Source organism: Citrus sinensis, chromosome 4 (genome assembly GCF_022201045.2).
Source record: "Citrus sinensis cultivar Valencia sweet orange chromosome 4, DVS_A1.0, whole genome shotgun sequence".
NCBI lineage: Eukaryota > Viridiplantae > Streptophyta > Magnoliopsida > Sapindales > Rutaceae > Citrus > Citrus sinensis.
Genome location: NC_068559.1, coordinates 20,510,749 through 20,528,200, shown reverse-complemented (window position 1 = coordinate 20,528,200; position 17,452 = coordinate 20,510,749). Strand labels below are relative to the sequence as shown.

Below are 17,452 nucleotides of genomic sequence, written 5' to 3'. Positions count from 1 at the left end.
TCCAATTAAGAAAAAGTCAGATGTATTTCCAGTGTTTAAAGAATACAAAGCGCGGGTGGAACTTGAATCTGGTAAAAAGATCAAGTGCTTGAGGACAGATAATGGTGGAGAATATACAGACGGCGAGTTTCTTGCTTTCTGTAAGCAAGAAGGTATTCAGAGACAGTTCACGGTGGCATACACTCCTCAACAAAATGGAGTGGCAGAACGGATGAACAGAACTCTTACAGAAAGAATAAGAGCTATGTTGAGGACTGCTGGTCTACCCAATTCATTCTGGGCAGAAGCAGCCAAAACTGCCTGTTATATAGTAAATCGGTCGCCATCTACAGCTATTGGGTTGAAGACAGCGATGGAGATGTGGACTGGAAAGCCAGCTGATTATTCCTACCTACATGCATTTGGATGTCCTGTGTACGTGATGTACAATGCCCAAGAAAGAACAAAGCTGGATGCAAAATCTAGAAGATGTATCTTCTTGGGGTATGCTGATGGAGTAAAGGGGTATCGTCTGTGGGACCCCACTGCCCACAAGATCGTCATCAGCAGAGATGTTATTTTTGTAGAAGATCAACTGCAAAGAAAAGATGAAGATGATGGCACTGTAAAAGAAAAGTCAGAGACTGTGCCGGTATATGTCGAAAATAATCCAGAAAATTCAGATTCTTCTGAAGCAGCACCAGAGCACGAGGAACAAGAACCAGTCGAGTCCGAGGCTCCAGAAGTTCGTCGGTCAACTCGTGAGAGACGACCGCCAACGTGGCACTCGGAATATGTCACAGAGATCAACGTTGCATACTGTCTTCTAACAGAGGATGGAGAGCCTTCAACTTTCCATGAAGCTTTAAACAGCTTAGATGTTGCTTTGTGGATGACAGCAATGCAGGAAGAAATTGAAGCTCTACACAAGAACAAGACATGGGAACTTGTACCACTACCACACGGAAGAAAAGCCATTGGAAACAAATGGGTCTACAAGATCAAACGTGATGGCAATGACCAAGTGGAGCGGTATCGTGCGAGACTGGTAGTGAAAGGATATGCTCAGAAAGAAGGTATTGACTTTAACGAAATATTTTCTCCGGTAGTTCGACTCACAACAATCAGAATAGTCTTGGCAATGTGTGCTACATTTGACCTACATCTAGAGCAGTTAGATGTTAAAACTGCATTTCTTCATGGAGAACTTGAAGAAGAAATATATATGCTCCAACCAGAAGGTTTTGCAGAAACAGGAAAGGAGAACTTGGTTTGCAGGTTGAACAAATCTCTATACGGTCTCAAACAGGCGCCGAGGTGTTGGTATAAGAGATTTGATTCCTTCATTATGAGCCTTAGATACAACAGACTCAGTTCAGACCATTGTGCATATTACAAGAGGTTTGAAGATAATGATTTCATCATTTTGCTGTTGTATGTGGATGACATGTTGGTAGCAGGTCCCAACAAAGATCGAATCCAAGAATTGAAGGCACAGTTGGCTAGGGAGTTTGAAATGAAGGACTTGGGACCAGCAAACAAGATTCTAGGGATGCAAATTCACCGAGACAGAAATAACAGGAAGATTTGGCTCTCACAGAAGAATTATTTGAAGAAAATCTTGCGGCGCTTCAACATGCAAGATTGTAAGTCAATTTCTACCCCACTTCCTGTTAATTTCAAATTATCCTCAAGCATGTGTCCTAGCAATGAAGCAGAGAGGAAGGAGATGTCTCGAGTACCGTATGCATCAGTAGTGGGAAGTTTAATGTTCGCTATGATATGTACAAGACCAGACATTGCACAAGCAGTGGGAGCAGTCAGTCGATACATGGCGAATCCTGGCGGAAAGCATTGGATAACTGTGAAGAGGATTCTGAGATACATCAGAGGAACCTCAGATGTTGCATTATGTTATGGAGGGTCAGAGTTTACTGTCAGAGGCTATGTGGATTCAGATTTTGCAGGAGACCTTGATAAAAGGAAATCCACTACTGGTTATGTGTTTACACTTGCGGGAGCAGCTGTAAGCTGGGTTTCGAAACTGCAGACCGTTGTGGCTTTATCTACAACAGAAGCAGAATACATGGCAGCTACACAAGCTTGCAAGGAAGCTATCTGGATACAAAGATTATTGGAGGAGCTCGGGCACAAACAACAGAAAATTCCTGTGTTTTGTGACAGTCAGAGTGCCTTGCACATTGCAAGGAATCCAGCTTTTCATTCCAGGACAAAGCACATAGGAGTTCAGTATCACTTCGTTCGAGAAGTAGTGGAAGATGGAAGTGTGGATTTACAGAAAATCCATACGAAGGAGAACCTAGCAGATGTTTTGACCAAGCCGATAAATACTGATAAGTTTGTCTGGAGTAGATCCTCCTGTGGCCTAGCAGAAACGTAGGCAACATGATTATGGCGAAGCAGATAGGATGGTGTGGAGATTGATTGTTTTTCAATCTAATCTCCAAGTGGGAGAATGTCAAAATTATTGGCTGCAGCATCTAGAAGGTTTGAAGAAGCTGCAGCATCTAGAAGGTTTGAAGAAGAAAAAATGGGCTGGCCGAAATGCTTGAAAAGGAAATGGAAAAAGAAGCAGTTTAAAGAAGAAAATGAAGAACACGGTTTTGACAAGGAAAAATTATTATTAATTTAATAGCCATTTTTTGGCTATAAAAGGGAGAGCTTCCCATTTCATTGAGCATCCAATTCCATTATTCAGAGAGTAATTTAGAGAGAGTCGAGAGTTGTGAGAAATAATTCTTGCAGAGCAGAGAGTCTAGTGAGTGAGAGATTGGGTGTATTGGGGTTTTGGGTTGTGAGCCAAAATATTACAATACTTGTAATCCTTATTTCACTAGTAAAATATTTCCTTCTGTTTTCGCCCGTGGACGTAGGCTAAAAGCCGAACCACGTAATTTCTGGTGTCCATTCTTTTGTGCTTGTTCTTTATTTTATTTCCAATTTCATTTTAGCTGCGGTCCTGCTTCACCCACCAATTTCCTAACATTTTTATTATTAAATATATAACACTCCTATCCTTTCTTTTTTCTTTTTTATGTGTTTACAATAATACTCTTGAAACAATATATTTTACATACTCTTACAACAATATATTTTACATTAATTTTTTAGTCTATAAAAAAATTAATTAATAAATTAACCAATAATTACTTATTAATAAATTAAGAAATAAATATAAGTATAAAACAATTGATATTTTTCATACTTTTGTAACAATCTTGCTAATTAATATTTATAAATAAATGAATACCAAGTAATTTAAAGTAATGTTTAATACCCTTGCAACAATCTTCCTAATAGTTTTTTGTATAAAATTAATTTAATTACCAAATTAATCCTAAAATAATAATAACTCATTTTTATTTTACTTTTAAGGTTGATTTGACAAATTCACATTTTTTTCCTTTTCATTAATGTTTTCAAGAATATTGTTACTATGATTTTATTTTAAACAAAAAGAAAATTAAGGGTAAGATTGTAATATAATTATTAGCAAAGTTATCTTAAATTATTCTTTAAAATATAGAGATTAAATGAGTACTTTTCTCAAAATATAGAGAGTAAACAAAAATCTACTTTTTATTACTTTTTATTTCTTTAATCAATCATGTCACAATAGTTTTATCAATTATATGTTGCTCTTTTATCATATCGCGATGTGGTCTTTTATAATTCATTTTCATGCATATGCATAAGAAAAAAAAGACAAACTTTTTAGAAAAAAAAAAAATTGAAACCAAGTTAGGCGGGACCCCTTATCTATAGATTAAATAAAATAAAAGAAAATACATTTGAAGAGTGATGTGACCAAAACCACTAAGTCAAAGAACAAACACTACTAACAAAAACAAAATAAATAGCAAAAGCAATTAAATAACAAAGAATTAACTAAAGAGAGCAAACTAAGGTAAAATCTAACAAAGAAACTATAAGAAGATGAGCTAATACCTAGAGTGCCGCTTATTATACATGCGAGCAGTGTCAAATGTGAAGCCTTTCTTTAAACCAGAGGCATGAGGGCTAGCAATACCAAAATCGGGACTAAGATCAAGCCTTCCAGTATCCTCAGGCTCAAACAAGAAATAAGCATCAACATTGGATTCCCATCAAAACTGAAATTCTCATCAAATTGGACAAGATTGTCAACAGTATGAGAATTGAAGCTCGCAACCACATGCTCAATATCTTCCACTGGAGATTTGAAAAAAGTAAGACCCATGGAATACCCTAAAAATCCAAATCCTCCAAAACCATATCCTTACCACCACCAACAATATCAACTCAGCTCTACTGATACCAGTAAAACTCTCAAAGGCATACTTATTGAAGTTATTTCATAACATGATCAAAAGGCAAAAAGCAAATTTCATGTGAATTGATTTTACCACTTTATAATTATTTCATAATAAGTATGATCATTTCATAAATAAAACGATTGTTTGAAACTTCCACAAATAAAAATTAACTAATTTAATTGTTAAAATATAACTTTTACCCATCAACAGCTTATTTATTCTGTCATTGTTTGAACATCATAGATAAAATGAGGTATTAAAATCTATTAAAGATTAAAATGTGAAAATGAGTTATAAGATGGACTAAGATGTTACTCTCCCTATTCTAATAGATCTCAATTGTTATTTTGAGAAATGGGTTTGTCGAGATCACGTCCATGGATTTCTGTCGCCAAGGAAAGATGTCACTATAATTACTTTCGGAAAAATGTGAACGAGACAAGATCAATCACGTGATTCATTCTACACCCTATTTTCTTTTCTGGTTTGGTAAATTTTGGACGGTTGGCACGTCACTCGGCGTGTGTGTTCGTGATTTGTACTTTTCTTTCTTTTTTTTTTATTTAACATTTTGCACATTGGACCAAGGTATAAATGCTCTTTTGTGTACTAATAGCCAATTAGTTTACGAGGAAACGTATATTTTATTTTATTAATGAGGGTATAATTTTGAGCTGTGTTTTAATAGTATTAATCTAAGTGAGTTTTATTAGGATTCTAATTTTAAATATATCAATAAAATTTTACCATGTTTAAAAATAAATATATATAAAAGAAGAAAGAAAGTGAAAGTGGAAACTCTGAGTCACTGAATGGCCATTGGCATATATGCAGGAGCATAAGTGCATAACTAAGAAAGCCAGTCAACACTTACTCTCGGACGAATGGCAAAAATTGCAGAAGCATTGATTACGATTTCGAGTGCATTGAGTCTTTGTTTGTCTCGTATTTGTTTGGCCACACGCGGACACGCATAAATTCCGAGTCCAAGCATATACAAGACGCAAGCACTCAAGGGAAACTTAGCATGACGCCACGATGTTGGTTGGTGAAGTTATTAAGTGGAAAAAAAATCTTCCACTAATTTTCAAAATATGTTTATATATCTTTTCCGTTATAACGGCGTCATCTTTATTAATTATTTTTCTATTTTACTTTTGGTCTCGACGTCAACGATGGAGTTCAAAATGTTTTAAGAGTATAAATCAAGTGAAATGACATACTTACCCTTCGTGATTGAATTAATTAAATAATTAAGAGTTTGCATTAATACAGTAACTAGTACATATGCAGATATCAACGGATCATATAAGATACCTACAACTACAAATATTAATTATATACATAATTAAGACTTTGAGTATCAGATATCGTAGAAGGGAACATGCAACTGAGAGTCTTTTAACAATAAAACAATTTAGGTTGCCTATCGAAATTTCTAAAAGCACATTGATTTATTTAAATAAAACTAAGAGTCTTTTAACTAGGGTTGGCAATGGGACGGGATGGGATGAGATTTACCAATCACAGTCCTGTCCCATATATACAAGCGAGATAAAAAAAAATGTCTCACTCTCGTTCTTATATTTTTTTTGGACAAAAATATATCCTGATCCCGTCCAAAAAGATATGGGATTTTGAGAGATTCTATCTCAATTGAAAAAGTTCTCATCCTTAGTCTGCAATGAAACGAGATGGGACGGAATTTGTCAATCCCAATCCCGTCCCGTATATGTAAGAGGGATGAAAAAAATGTCTCACTCTCATTCCTATATTTTTTTGTGAGATAAAAATATATCTAAATCACATCCCAAATAACATCATATCCCATAAGATTCCATCGAAAAAAATTATCATCCTTACTTTTAACAATAAAATCCTAGCAACACAGCATAAATGTGGTGGACCCATAACCCACATGTCCCAGGATTTAAACCTCGCTCAAATAAATTTTTTTATTTTCTTTTTAAATTTAGATAAAAACTTTTTAAAATCTATATTTTATGCAAATCGGGACGAACCTATATGTAAAATTACCGAATTCCATCTTACGACGCTGGAACTATTAATTGTGAGGAATTTGATTCCAGCAGGTGCATGCTCCATACCGAAGTAGGGTTACAAAATTGATTATGATCAAGAGCTTTCTAGATCGTCTCGGCTCTTGTGATTCATCCATATCAAGAACAAAGTATCAATTCAGTCCGTGGTATTATATAATCATCAAAATTTGGTACTTGTTAAAAGCTTTGCTTCTCATTCCCTTTTCTAGTCTTATCTCTATAATAACTATAAATAGTTCGTACAAATTTTAATTTTAATCTATTTTCCTTTCTCTCTTTTTTTTCTCATTTTCATTATTTTTATTTTTAATATTTGAGAAGTTAGTTTTTTTGAATTTGCAGATAGAGAAAATTCAAAGAGAAGAGTAAAGATATTAAAGACTAAAAATAGTTTTAAAAGTGAGAAAATTACAGGCACACATAGATTAAAAAATAAAAAGAATATTTATTTTAAAAAATTGACATTAAGTGGAATATATAACTAAAGAAGAGATTTTAAGATGGATTTTCCGGGGGTGACAAAAGAAGATGGAAAATCCATTTTACATTCAATTGAATAACTTTGGATTCCTTCTCAAAAAAAAAAAAAAAAGAATAACTTTGGATTCAACTCATTCAGATTTATTATTATTCTACTGATAGGCCCAACCGACAAATATTCTTGTGCAAGTAATGAATTACACAACTCTACATATTTGGAGAGCTTCGATCAGATTCTTCAGATGGTTTCAGCAACCATTTGTTGAGACGTTGGGATGCCTTGTTCACCCGCAAGAATGAGAGCAATATCTATAAATTTTAGCCAACTTTTGATCTTTATTTATTTTTTTAATTTTTATAACCCAAATAAACAACCATTGTGGACCAAAAAAAACCCTTCAAAGAGTGTGTTCTAAAGCCAACCACTCAATAATTAATCTCATAAAAATTTGCAGTAATCACAACACGTGCCCTGCAATCAATCCTAATTTACCTGATCATCCCAATTGGTCCTCCATATGATGAAGGAAAGAATAATCGTTTGAATAACAATTCCACCCAACAATCCAATCCATAAACCCTGTCAAATTAAACCAACATCAATCAACTCGTGAGAGAGTCAATGGTACAATTTTTACAAAACACCATATCTATTTAATTAAAATTGTATTCAATTAACCAGAGTACATTTGACCGTTATTATTAATTAAACATAAACTATATTTCTTACTGTAACTCCGAGATTGGCCACATATGCAAGCAAAACTCCTGTAGGAACTCCAACAAAGTAATAGCTTCCCAAGTTAACAAATGCAACCGTGCTTTGCATTCCAGCACCTACAGCTACCCCTGAAAAATTGATTTGCGAGGCATCAATGAGTATCCAACAAAGTATCCATACTTAGGGTACGTTTGGAATTGAGGTTGGACAGCTATAACTTAAAAGGTATAGCACTAAAGTGTTTGGTAAACACTAACTGTTGTAATTTAAAAGTTATACTGATACAATTTTTCACTTGTGTAATGAAAAATTTATTATATCTTTAATAATTTTATCAAAATTATTATTTAAAATTTATATTTACTACGTATTACTAATTTTTATTTCATAAATACATTTTTTTTCCACAACAATTGTAGCTTTTAAGCTACAACACCTTAATATCAAACGCACTCTTAGTAATCAAAGCATTATTGTTTTTTTTTTCCAAGTTTTCGAAGAAATAACACTTGCCTGAGAGTACTGGCTGAACGCTGTTAAGCAAAAGGGACAAAGAAAGCAGAACAGATAGTTTCGATACTTCTTCTGCAATTTCCTCACTAGTTGTAAACAGGTATGAAATCTGACGGCCAAAGATTAAACATAAAATCCAACAGATCACTCCAAGACAGGCTGAAATAGTGAGTATGACTTTAATGGAAAATTTTGTGGCTTTCGCATTTCCTCTCCCGAGTTCATTCGACACTCGCACGCTGATCAACAAATGATATTACAACATTAGAGCTTGCGAATTTCAAGTATAAGGAGCCAGAGAGGGTATTTGTTGAAGCAATGTATATCTATACTATGAGGCACCAAGGAAGCCAAGGAAGATCATTAATTGAAATGCACTGACATTGAGGCTGCAACAACAATGTAATTAATTAGCTTTAAAGCCAAATTCTTAAAAAGATTATTTAGGAAAATCAACTGGAACTGGAAGTAATAAATGTGAAATAAGGTTTTAATAATAGCTAAGACCTTACCAAATAGAGAAAGCAGATATGGCAACGGTTGCATTTTTCATGTACCCAGCCAATAAGACTAGAATGGAATTGTACCAGAGCTCCAAGCTATCACAATTCAAAATTAAGTAAGATAATTGATTATGAAACCAAAAAAGAAAAAAAAAAGTGTCAAAACGGAATCTTATGAGACAGATTTAGAGAGCGTTCCAATATTTATTTGTTTGCTTATTTTTTAAAGCATAGCATAAAAATGAGCGGGGTTTGAACAGCAGAGTTCATGTACTATCGTAGGATTTTACAAGTTCGATTAATTAGCACCCAGGAGATGCATCATGACATGCAGGGTATAATTTCCGAGGAAGAACATTCAATATTTACCATATCATGACCCCGGCGGATATCGACAGCTTTATTACAGGAAGAATGTCAGTAAAGGCAGCGTTGGTGAAACCTTTCCAAGTATCAGGGCACCAACCGCAGAAGATGTAAACAAACAATCCAATGATATTTAGCCAAGCAGAAATGTTTAATGAGCCCATTGCACCAGCAATACCTAAGTCAAGTTCACTCACAAAGATCCAGGACATAAGCACGTGAAGCAGGAAAGAAGCAGTAGATAGCCACCCGATAATCATGTTCTTGAGCTGTGCTTGTAAGAACATTTGGATTGTCAAGGAGAAGACGAAGTTATAAACAAAGGGAATCAACCACAGAGAAATCACCCGCCCTGTTTCTGCTATATCCTTTTGCTGGCCAAGCAGATTCATGATCGGTGTTCCAAAGATGAAGACGGGGAGCATTATTGTAGCAGTTACACAATCAACTAGCCACGATCGTTGCAAGTAAATTCCCATCATATGATAATGCCCTGCTCCAAATGCTTGTCCACATAATGTCTCTGTTGCACTTGACATTCCCAGCTTCAAATGGATGAACAAGTAAATGAAACGAACCATAGAACATTTAGAGGCAAACAACAGCTCATCACTAGATCTTTAAAAAGATATATATATATATATAAAGACATTTGTAAAAGGCATCACATAAAGCAGAGTGCAGTTTAGTACATGATCAGAGAAAATCATTCAGGTTACTGTCTTTCTTCAATCCAGTGATCTACACATTCACAAACGTACGCACACACAAACATGTATATGATTCAAATTGACGATGCTTACCAGTATTCCATTAACAAAGCGCAAAAAGATGCTTTGAACGAGTGCAAATGAGGCGAGTTCAATTTCCCCAACATGTCCAAGAAAACTCTGTGTCACCAAAATTTGTCCAAATGAAGTAATCCTGGAAAGTATAGAAGGAAATGCAATCCTCCACGTCAGCTTCATTTCCTTCTAAATCCTCTGTTTCAGATCATTCCTCTCTTGTTCCTCGAATCACAGAAGCCTCTCTCGCTCTTCCAATCCGTTGTCCATTGTTATTCTGAAGTGTTTAACAAACAAATGCTAACTTACATAATTGCCTTCAGCTTGAGCTTCCAAGATTTTAACATGTTAAATGTAATGAATGTGAAAGCCCTTTTAATTTCACTATCTATAAAATATATAGACAGTCTTATCTAAACAGAGGGGATACTGTGGCACAAAAATTAACCACATTTTTTAGCATATGACCTGTTGTAAGAGTCGAAATTATAAAGACATTGTCCTTTACAATTTGGACACTATCTCTAAGCTGCATTGGTGACGGTATTTCGACTGTGGGGTACACTATGTCATGAGTGTTAAACTCAAAACACAAATTGAACTTTGTTTTCAAGTTGGCAGAGTTTTCACTATATATATATATATATAGATTGTGAGTGGCTAATGTCCGTCCGTTAAGAATATCTTTTATTATTTTGTAATTCAAAGCTTGATTGGTTTTTTATTATAAGTGAATGAACCTGCGATAAGATTTGAGTGACGATCAACACTTTACCACAATAATCATGTTGGCTTTGTCCCTATTGTTGCCAATCTACTTTTCCGCGACAAGTCCATCTCGTACTTTATCAGGTAATTATTATTTGAGCAGAAAAAATTAGCATAATTAAATTTAATATTCTGTTACGTGACAAATCATCACTGGACATATGCTGAAATAGGGAGAAAAAACTGTCCTGCACGATTGCTTATATAATTGAAGATCATTTAAGTCATCAATGACCTATGCAGCTTGTCTTCACGCTCTTTTTTGTTCTTTTTTATTTATATAGCCAATCATTCTTTCTACTTAATCAGCACCAGTCTTCTGTTGTGCACGGAATGCAGAATCAAGCGCATCAAATAATTACAGAAAAATAAAGGACACAAGAATTTACGTAGTTCGGTAATTAAACTTACATCCACGGAGGCAAGAAAGAATAATTGTTTATTTAACAATTAATAGAGTATAATATTTGAGTAATGAATCTCACTTCCCAGAAACCCAAATATACCCAGTACTCTCACACTCTGCAGGAAAGATAAATTCTCCAGACACACTTCTCTCACTTCTCTCAAAAGCTTATAAACTTATAAGCTTAACAATTTTGGAATGATTTCAAATGAATGAAATCCTTAGCTATTTATAGGAGAAATGAATTACTATGCTAAAAATAAAAAAATAAAAAATATAATTTTTAATTATTAATATTTTTCAAATCCATCCCCCATTCTTTCTTTTCGGCTTTGCAAAATCAACAAATTTGCACCAACAATTTGTTGACTTCAACAAATCTCCACCTCGGCGAAAATTTTTTAAATCTGATCCGACTACCAACGAGCCATCATCCCCAAAGTGGCTGCATCTTTATGACTGCCTACGTAGCCAAAATTTGGGATCAAGTTAACCGTAGTTCAAAATTCCCGAAGGACATATCTTAACACAATCGAAGGATTGTAATTAATTTCAAGCAATTTTGAAACTTAACTCCAGAAACTATCTTTGTCAACATATCTGATGGATTATCTTTGGTATCGATCTTTCTCAACAACACAACACCGCTCTCGATAATCTCTCTCACATAATGATATTTCACATCTATGTGCTTCGTCCGAGCGTGATATGTTTGATTCTTCGCAAGGAATATCGCACTTTGATTATCACAGAAGACCGCAATGTTCTCCTGAATTACTCCCAAATCACCTAACAAGCCTTTCAACTAGATAGCTTTTTTTACAGCTTCAGTTGCTGCCATATACTCTGCTTCCGTAGTGGACAGAGCAATTGTCGATTGTAGAATCGACCTCCAACTAACCGGACCTCCACCCAATGTGAATACGTAGCCCGTTGTTGATCTTCGCTTGTCAAGGTCTCCAGCGAAATCAGAATGACAATACCCAACACATTGTTGACCACAATCCTTCTTGAACAATAACCCAACATCAACTGTCCCATATAGATGTCGGAGAATCTATTTTACCACAAGCCATTGATTTTTACCCGGATTGTGCATGTATCTATTAACCATGCTCACTGCTTGAGATATATCGGGTCTTGTGCATACCATAGCATACATAAGACTACCCACAACACTAGCATATGGAACACAAGCCATGTAATCGCGCTCCTCTTGAGATTTAGGACATGAAGAAGAGCTTAATTTGAAATGAAGAGCTAGAGGTGTACATATCGGTTTAGTTTTGTCATCCATACCGAATCTTTCTAGCACTTTCTTCAAATAAGACTTTTGAGTCAACCATATGCTCCTATTCTTCTTGTCTCTACGAATCTCCATCCCAAGTATTCTCTGTGCAGCACCCAAGTCTTTCATCTCGAACTCAGAAGCCAACTGCTTCTTTAATCTTTCGATCTCATCTTTATTCTTCGAAACTATAAACATATCATCGACATAGAGTAACAAATAGATGAAAGCTCCATCTGGTAGTCTTCTAAAGTAAACACAATGATCGTGTTCACTTCTGGTGAATTTCTGCCCTTGTATAAATTGATCAAATCTTTTGTACCACTGCCTTGGTGATTGCTTCAGTCCGTACAAAGATTTAATCAACCTACACATATGATTCTCCTTTCCAGCAACTCTGAAACCACAAAGCTGAATCATATAGATTTCCTCCTCCAAATCTCCATGTAAGAACGCCGTCTTAACATCCAATTGAGCCAACTCTAACTCATATTCTGCAACTAAGGCAAATAGGATACGAATGGAAGTATGTTTTACAACTGGAGAGAAAACTTCATTGTAGTCAATACATTCCTTTTGAGCAAAACCTTTTGCCACGAGCCTTACCTTGTATCGAGGAGTTGTTTGATTTGGAGATCCTTACTTTTTGATGTAGACCCATTTATTGCCAATAGCCCTTTTCCCCTTTGGTAACTTTACAAGTTCCCAAGTCTGGTTTTGATGGAGAGATTTCATCTCTTCTTCCATGGCTAACTTCCACTGATCACTTTCACTGTTACGTAATACTTTACCAAAAGTGTTGGGGATGTCATCATCAATAACTGGAAGTGCATAGGCTACCACAATATATTTAGTAAGTCATCCGGGTTTCTTTATCTCTCTTCTTGGCCTCCTTATTGCTATAAAATCATCATTATCTACATCAACAATTGTTTCTTCATTTTGTGGGACATCAGAAGAAACAACCTCTTCTTCAACTCTAGGTGTCACCTCCATAGTTGAACTCTTCTTTGATGTAGAACTAACTGGTACATATGGAGTTGCATCAAACTCCACCCCGCTGCAATACCTCTTTGGTCTTGTTCTCCACCTACTGAGAACTTGAAGCTTTCATCATTGAAACTTCATCAAATGTGACATCTCTACTACACACAAACTTTTTGTCTTCGAGATCCCAAAGCTTGAAGCCCTTTACTCCACCTTTGAATCCCACAAAGATCGTTTTTCTAGCACGAGGATCCAGTTTACCATCTTTAACATGATAATAAGTTGGACACCCGAATATACGAAATGAATCATAGTCTTGTGCATGCTTTCCAGACCACATTTCTATAGGAGTTTTACCTCCAATTGTAATAGAAGGCAACCGGTTTGCCAAGTGACTTGTGTAGCTCACAGCTTCAGCCCAAAACTTTTTATCTAAGCCAGCATTAGATAACAAACACCGTACCTTCTCCAGTAAAGTACGATTCATACGCTTAGCCACACCGTTCTGTTGCGGAGTATGTCTCACCGTGAAATGTCTTTTAATACCCTCGTTCTGGCATACTTGCAAGAATGGATCAGAAGTATATTCACCCCCATTATCAGATCGTAATACTTTGATCTTTCTGCCAGTTTGAGTCTCCACTAATTTCTTCCATTTCACGAAAATCTCTAGAACCTCATCCTTTGCTCGCATGGTGTACACCCACACACGTCTAGAGAAATCATTAACAAATGTAACAAAATAATGGCTTCCACCAATTGATGCAGTCTTGGTTGGTCCTCATACATCACTATGAACATATTCAAGGATCTCACGAGTATCGTGATTAGCTGTACCAAACTTGACCCTTGTTTTCTTGCCTACTACACAATGCTCACAGAAATTTAATTTACAGGTTTTGGTACCTTTTAATAGTCCATACCTCATCAGAGTTTGCAAACACTTCTCTCCAACATGTCCCAGTCGTACATGCCATAGCTTAGTGGTGTCACTGTGCGCCTCAACAACATTTGCTTCATCAGTTGTACCTCCCTTCAAATAGTACAGATTGTGACGCCGAACCCCTTGCAGAATCACCATAGCCCCATGTGTAAACTTCATTATACCATCTTCAATGGTAACCTTGTAGCCTTTATCTTCTAAAGCACCCACAGAAATTATATTTTTCTTTAAAGTTGGAACAAATCTAACCTCTTTGAGTTCTCTGACTATTCCATCAAACATTTTGAGCCGAATTATTCATATCTCCATTGTGCGACAAGGTTGATCATTCCCCATCACAACTACACCGGATTCCAGATTACGAAAATCCGTAAACCATTCCTTAATAGGACACAAATGATAGGTTGCTCCAGTATCAAGTATCCACTCACTCGAACTAGCCACGTATGCTGCAGGAGTAATACTTAGTGAATAATCAGAGCCCTCATCTTTCCGTGCCATGTTTGCTGCTGCTGGTTTCTTCCCATCTCTCTTTTGAGCCTTTGGACAACCTTTCCTCCAATGGCCCTTTTCAGGACAAAAGACACACTCATCTCAAGCTATATTTCTGTTTCTCGATTTGGATCGAGAATTCTTTCCACAACGCTTCTTCTGTTTCTCCATCGCCCAATCTCTGCTCACCAAAGCTTCAGATGATGCTCGTTCAGAATTTTTATCATTATTCCGAATCTCTAAGCTAGTCAATACTGTGCAAACATCTTTAAAGACAATCACACTCTTCCCATATATCAAAGTAGTCACAAAATGACTATATTCCTTTGGTAGTGAGTGTAACAGAATCATAGCCTTGACTTCATCCTTAATATCTTCATCAAGATTCTTCAAATCAGCAAGTAACTTTTCAAATCTTGAAACATGATCGTGCATTGACACCCCAGGCTTCATTCGAAAACCATATACTTGGCTCATTGCATGAAGGCGATTTTCAGGACTTTTCACTAGGTACTTCTCCTCCAATGTACGCCACAAAGTCACCGCACACTCCTCATCTTTCACCTTCACATCCCTGGTCAAACAAGATCTGATCTGACCACAAGCTTTTTCATTCATACGATCCTAAATTTCTTCATCATACAAGTGTCTTTTATTTTTCAGAACAACATCGAGATCGATTTGAATAAGGGTATCCATAACTTCGCGCCTCCACATGCTGAAGTTGATTTTCCCATCAAACTTTTCAACATCGATCTTCTGGCCTCCTATAACAGGTACTGAATAGCGATTTGACAAATCTCACCTCCCACCTAAAGTGTTTCCTGAAATAGTCTCAGTAGATTTCTCCTCAATTCTGGAAGTTTCACCTTCTACAATTTTCTCAACAAACTATTTCCACTTGAAAAACAATCTCTATGATGTTAATTTCACGTGAATAAATGCACCAGGAAAGTTATCAGGAAACTGGACGGGAACTTGGTCCCAATTAAAAACTAGAATCCTTAGACTCTTATCGCCTTTGTTGACAGAACTTTCCTAGACATGCAAAATACACACTACTTACAATAGACAGTCTCCCAAGTACAAATGGCCGTCTCCACCGTATTCGTGAACAATACCGTATACGAGAATAGTACTTTATACGTGAATAGTACCGTATCCCCCCAAGTATGAACCTTCAGCTCTGATACCACTTGTTGTGCGCGGAATGCAGAATCAAGCGCACCAAATAATTACAGAAAAATAAAGGACATAAGAATTTACGTGGTTCGGTAATTAAACCTACATCCACGGAGGCAAGAAAGAATAATTGTTTATTTAACAATTAATAGAGTACAATATTCCCCAGAAACCTGTGCCTCCCGGTTGTTGGGAGAACGCATTTGTTGGGAGAACCTGTGCCTCCCGGTTCGAGCGGGGACTTCTAGTCTGGGTTGTGGTACGGGCTTAAAGGTGCCTCCCACAGTTGGGGCCCTCCCCAGGATACCTCGTGGATAAGACCAAAAAAAAAAAAATAGAGTACAATATTTGAGTAACGAATCTCACTTCCCAGAAACCTAAATATACCCAGTACTCTCACACTCTGCAGGAAAGATAAATTCCCCAGACACACTTCTCTCACTTCTCTCAAAAGCTTAGAAACTTATAAGCTTAATAATTTTGGGATGATTTCAAATAAATGAAATCCTTAGCTATTTATAGGAGAAATGAATTACTATGCTAAGAATAAAATAATTTAAAATATAATTTTTAATTATTATTATTTTTCAAATCCATCCCCCATTCTTTCTTTTCGGCTTTACAAAATCAACAAATTGTTGGTGCACCAACAATTTATTGACTTCAACATCTTCATCTCGTGGTTGGTCCACCAAATTGATTCTTCCAAAATTTTAGAACCAATTTGATTGGTTGTCTTGTGAAGGTATGTAAAATACCTTTGGCATAGCAGACCTGGATGATGTTGTTTCAAAGTATGAGTTAAACATCATTTCATCCAACAAATGGAGACACAGAAGAGAAGTTGTTTTGTAAGCACCTTGCAAACTTTTTTTTTTTTATTTGAAATGTTGCAAACATTATTGCTAATCCAGTAATTTGATGACACAAGCAATTAATCTTTACTAATCACGCTAGGATATAAACTATTGTACACACTCTATTTACAAAACTAATGCATGAGTATGAACACTGTATTAAGTGAGCACATGTTCATTTTCTACAGCTATCTAATGAACAAATCCGAAATATATCATGTCCAATGCTACAATTAAGCCAATACGAATGAATCTCACAATGGTGATGTTGAAACACCAAAAACAGGAAAAACAAAAAAAAGAAATTCCACTTTTTGATTCTCCATCTACATGACCAATGTAGTTGAACATCAAGTCCCACGAGGCAGATTGAATGCTTGATTGTACTCTTGAAAGCAAAAACAAAACTGTAAGCAATTAATTGGCAAAAGCTTTACACCAAGCAAAAAAGATATTGGAAATTGAAGAAGTTTGATGTCAAGCTGCGACATCTGCTTGCTCGTTAGGCGATTGTTCCGGTGATTCGGGAATGAACCACTTGTTCACGCGTTCGCGAGCCTTCATCACCTGCATTGATGCATATCATTTACATGTTCAATCATTGGGGTTAATCAAAAAAACAAAATTATAAACTCATACATGAGAAAGCTAGATGGAAAATCATAATACCTGTTTGTCCCAGTCCGTTTTCAAAGTGATGATGATAAGAACTACAGTTTGAACAAAAGTTCCAATTAACATTCCGGTCCAAACACCCTACAAAAGGAGAGAGGACAAAATAGAGCCGGTATGATAAGAAAATT

At 36.0% G+C, this 17,452-nt stretch overlaps 1 protein-coding gene and 1 pseudogene across 3 annotated transcripts in view; both read right to left on the bottom strand.

Moving 5' to 3' along the window:
• LOC102626004 (protein DETOXIFICATION 21-like) overlaps positions 1-17,452 on the bottom strand; it is a 131,066-nt gene that overhangs the window by 49,396 nt on the left and 64,218 nt on the right. The window contains exons 8-9 of one of the 3 annotated variants that reach the window (XM_052439678.1): positions 17,319-17,405; positions 16,710-17,216 (exon numbers count right to left, since the gene is read on the bottom strand). In XM_052439678.1, coding sequence (XP_052295638.1) covers positions 17,127-17,216; positions 17,319-17,405 — 177 coding nt within the window. In that variant the 3' untranslated portion in view covers positions 16,710-17,126. Of the gene's footprint in view, positions 1-16,709; positions 17,217-17,318; positions 17,406-17,452 lie in introns of those variants that run through there. The other 2 variants (XM_052439677.1, XM_052439676.1) reach the window with 2 other exon arrangements.
• Positions 6,958-10,324, bottom strand: LOC107177767 (protein DETOXIFICATION 24-like; annotated as a pseudogene).